General features: G+C 53.8%; 1 protein-coding gene across 1 annotated transcript in view; it reads left to right on the top strand.

Moving 5' to 3' along the window:
• The first annotated feature begins 314 nt into the window (after positions 1–314).
• Positions 315–4,265, top strand: part of LOC130680283 (small conductance calcium-activated potassium channel protein 2-like) — a 24,987-nt gene continuing 21,036 nt past the window's right edge. Inside the window, exons 1-2 of the mRNA XM_057490527.1 lie at positions 315–1,751; positions 2,361–2,456. Coding sequence (XP_057346510.1) covers positions 546–1,751; positions 2,361–2,456 — 1,302 coding nt within the window. The 5' untranslated portion in view covers positions 315–545. The remainder of the gene's footprint in view (positions 1,752–2,360; positions 2,457–4,265) is intronic.

Consider the following 4,265-nt stretch of genomic DNA (forward strand, 5'->3'; position numbering starts at 1 on the left):
GCCCCGGGGTTCTCTCCAAGCCCTGCTGCACTGGCACAGCCAGTGCCAACCTTTTTCTCTCCAGAACCTGTGCCTCCGCAGTTGTTTGGGGGGAAGCCGGCAGCCCACTCTCCGTGGGACGGTCAGAGAAGTGGGCGTGAGGCCAGGGGGTGCAGTTCTGCAGCCCTACGAGGCGTGCACGCGGGCGGGGGAGTGGCCCGGGTTCCGCACTGTCCCCGCGCCTGACCCACGGCTGGGGTGGCCCAACGTGCTGCAGTGCCCCGTGTAGGTGATCTAGAGTGCGCGTCCGGCACTAGTTAGGAGGCGGCACGAGGGAGGACGGACGCCCCTTTCTTTTCTCTTCTCCCTGCAGTAGAGCTGCCCTAGAGGTGCTCCGGACGCTCCCAATCATCAGGTGGAAAGCCCGCCTGCACCCAGTCCGGGCCTGCGCGTCTTCGGGCTTTCACCCTGCAGATCCCGTCCCCCGGCTCCCTCCCTCTATTCCACCCGGGCTCCCCGAAGCCGCGCGCGCCGCAAACTCAGTCTTGGTCCCCGCAGGTGATGTCATGCCCATTGTTTTGGTGCGCCCAGCCAATCGGACTCGCCGCCTGGATTCTACCGGAGCCGGCATGGGCCCTTCCTCGCACCAGCAGCAGGAGTCCCCGCTCCCGACCATAACGCATTGCGCAGGGTGCACCACCGCTTGGTCTCCCTGCAGCTTTAATAGCCCTGACATGGAAACCTCATTGCAGTTCCAGCGCGGCTTCTTCTCGGAGCCGCCGCCGCCGCCGCGCCCCTCGCACCTGCACTGCCAGCAGCACCAGAGCCAGGACAAGCCGCGCCCGCCCTTCGCGCCCCTCCCGCACGCTCCCCGCCACCCGCAGCCGGGCAGCGGCGGGAGCAGCCCATGCCTCCGGTGCAACAGCTGCACCGCCTGCGGGGCCCCGGGGGCGGGCGCGGGGGCGGGGGATAACCTGTCCCTGCTGCTCCGCACCTCCTCGCCGCTGTCGGGCTCGTCGTGCGGCTGCTGCTCGTCTCGCCGGGGCAGCCAGCTCAATGTGAGCGAGCTGACGCCGTCCAGCCATGCCAGTGCGCCCCGGCAGCACTACACGCAGCAGCCGGCGTCCGCCTCCCAGTACCACCAGTGCCACAGCCGCCAGCCCGCCGCCAGTCCCACGGGCAGCCTGGGCAGCCTGGGCTCCGGGCCCGCGCTCTCGCACCACCACCATCCGCACCCGGCGCACCACCACCCGCACCAGCCCCCGGCGCGCCGCGAGAGCAACCCCTTCACCGAAATAGCCATGAGCAGCTGCAGGTACAACGGGGGCGTCATGCGGCCGCTCAGCAACTTGAGCGCGTCCCGCCGGAACCTGCACGAGATGGACTCGGAGGCGCAGCCCCTGCAGCCGCCCGCGTCCGTCGGAGGAGGTGGCGGCTCGTCCTCCCCGTCTGCAGCCGCCGCCGCTTCGTCCTCGGCCCCGGAGATCGTGGTGTCTAAGCCGGAGCACAACAACTCCAACAACCTGGCGCTCTATGGAGCCGGCAGCGGAGGCAGCACGGGAGGCGGCGGCGGCAGCGGCGGCGGGCACGGCAGCAGCGGCGGCCCCAAGTCCAGCAAAAAGAAGAACCAGAACATCGGCTACAAGCTGGGCCACCGGCGCGCCCTGTTCGAGAAGCGCAAGCGGCTCAGCGACTACGCGCTGATCTTCGGCATGTTCGGCATCGTGGTCATGGTCATCGAGACCGAGCTGTCGTGGGGCGCCTACGACAAGGTATGCGCTCGGACCCCTCCCACCCTTCCCCGGCCCGCGGAGCCGGACGCTGGCTTGTTGGGATGCGCGCTGGCGGGAACTCCTGGCCTGCTAGTTCCAGTCTTCCCCAGACCAGAGGTTGTGTCCCCGGGACAGCGAACAGGGCTCAGGCGCGCACCCCTTATCCGCGAGGCAACTCTGGAGAGGAAGCCTGCCCGCGCGCAGCCAAAGTTCTGAAGGCAGCGAGCGCCCGGCGCGTTTGGGCACATTAAATAGGTGGCTCTGGGAGGCGGTGGGGAAAAGCCTGCTCCATTCCTCTCCTGGTTTTCGGATTAGAGTCCCCTTTCATCCCCCCCACCCCCGCCCCCAGCGCTTAAACTCAACTTCTTCTCGGGTTTCGAGAGCCAGGATCTGAACTTGAGTCTGTGATGGCGCAGACCCGGCTGCCTGCCCATCCACCTTCACTTTGAGGCCAAGTGATCTGGCAGATCACGGAGCCAAGGCAGGTGTACCCCCACATCCCCACCCTCCTGGAGTTCGGGTCTGCTTGCTGGGAACTGACCCACAGGGCTTGGAAGGTGGTAAAAAGTGCTTCTTTCTTAAAAGTGCTTCTGTCTGACTGTGTTGCAGGCGTCGCTGTATTCCTTAGCTCTGAAATGCCTTATCAGTCTCTCCACGATCATCTTGCTCGGTCTGATCATCGTGTACCACGCCAGGGAAATACAGGTAACTTAGATTCTGCTGTTTACGAATGACTTGACTCTAAGCCGTGCCGCCAGCCTGCAGAAACGTACGGCAGCTTTTCCCAAGCTCTCGTGTCCTTGCTTGAGGTTATAGAAGACAGAGGTGTATTCTGAACATTAGCACCTAACCTGTTCTTTCAAGAAGTTAAATGCCAAACAAAACAGTGCAGCATGTAAACGCTTAGTAGTTTCTGGCGTTGATATTTATTAAACCCTTCAGATTTTATACCCTTTTTTAGAAAGAGCCACTTCTCCAGGTCGGTCACTGCATTTATTTTCCTTAAGGGCCAGTTTTGCCCTTGCCTCAATCCATAGGGAAAATGTATATTCTGGCTTGATATACCTCTTCCTAGTAGGTACATGGTTATGGAAGGTTGTGTCCATCTGTATCATCTCCCATAATATAGCTCAGAGAAGAAAATGGGCTCATGATATTCCTAGCTAGTGTGTATAAATAAGACATGAGAAAAACTCTAACCCCTTCTCTGTCCCCCAACATTAAAGAAAAAAAAAGTCTGTAAATCTAGAATACAAATTCTGTTTATCTGGTAGCTTGGTAGATTCTTAGCTATAATCCTTACGTTGTTTTTTAAAATTATGGGTTAAGAGCAAAGGCCTCTGCCCTTGTGAGTGGTCTGGTTAGGAGAATGTTTTGTTTAAATGCAGCCAGGAACTCTAGTGTTAGATTTGGCCATCACTGACCATTTCAGAATACTCTTGTGTAAAATATGCTGGTCATCTTTTGTGTTTATTTTGCTGTAGCCTTCAGTCAAAGGAGTCTTAAGGTTTGTGAGTTAAAATAACTAGAGTTTTAAAAAATTAAGAGAGACTGGGATTTTATGTTAAATTTTAGAATTTACACGAATAAGTATTTCTGATTTTTCTGGAGCAGTTGTTAGACATTTGGTGGAATTACTAAACCCTCAAATTTAGGCTGCTTTCCTTTAGGAGTTGCCTTGGAATTTAAAACATTGTATAGAACTTTCCATTTCAGTAATTTATCATTGGTTATAAGTTAAATTAATGTAAAATTGGTAATTAGCAAACATATACTATATAAGGAAGAAACCAATTTTAACTTGTTGCCCAAACAATATAAATATGCACATGACCCCAAATGAGGAGGTAGAAATTACTTCATCTTGCTTTCAAATTTGTAAAAATTTTGAAAAGTAGTATTTTGAAGGAGTGTGATTTAGAGAATGAGAATTAGAGTGAGGATAGTTAGAAGTAAGTCGTAAAACTGCATTAGCAAAACAAAACAAATATACTTTGGAGGTCTTTAAAATGTTAATTCAAGTTGGTCCTCTTTAATTCAGTGCTAGTGATTGTGGGCTTTTGAGATTCTCTTAGACATTTTAAAGTGATACTAAAATGGAACTTAAACATTATGAGTGTGTCTTCTCATTTTGACCTGAAAAGTAGACACTTAGAGCTGGGAGGAACAAAATAGGTACAGTGGTCCTTTGACTCAGTTTACTGATGGGGAACCTGACATCAGAGGAGGTGAGTCTTTCGCTGGTCACCCAGCTAGCCAGTGCAGAGTGTGACCAGGCCCTGTCTTCTCAGCTGTCAGTTCAGATGGTTCCTGCTGTGCTTTGCTCCTGTTTGTCAGCAGCCCTGAACGGTGAACATTACCTTATCTGTAGTTTCTCTCTAAATCCCAACGTTTGGCATATGAATAGGATTAAACCTAAAAGATTATTTAAAAACCTTCTTAGGTATTTAAAATTCTTTTTGAAACATCAAATTTTTTTTTTTACTTGCAGACCAGGCTGGTTTTACTTAATCT

The sequence above is a fragment of the Manis pentadactyla genome, chromosome 13 (assembly GCF_030020395.1).
Source record: "Manis pentadactyla isolate mManPen7 chromosome 13, mManPen7.hap1, whole genome shotgun sequence".
NCBI lineage: Eukaryota > Metazoa > Chordata > Mammalia > Pholidota > Manidae > Manis > Manis pentadactyla.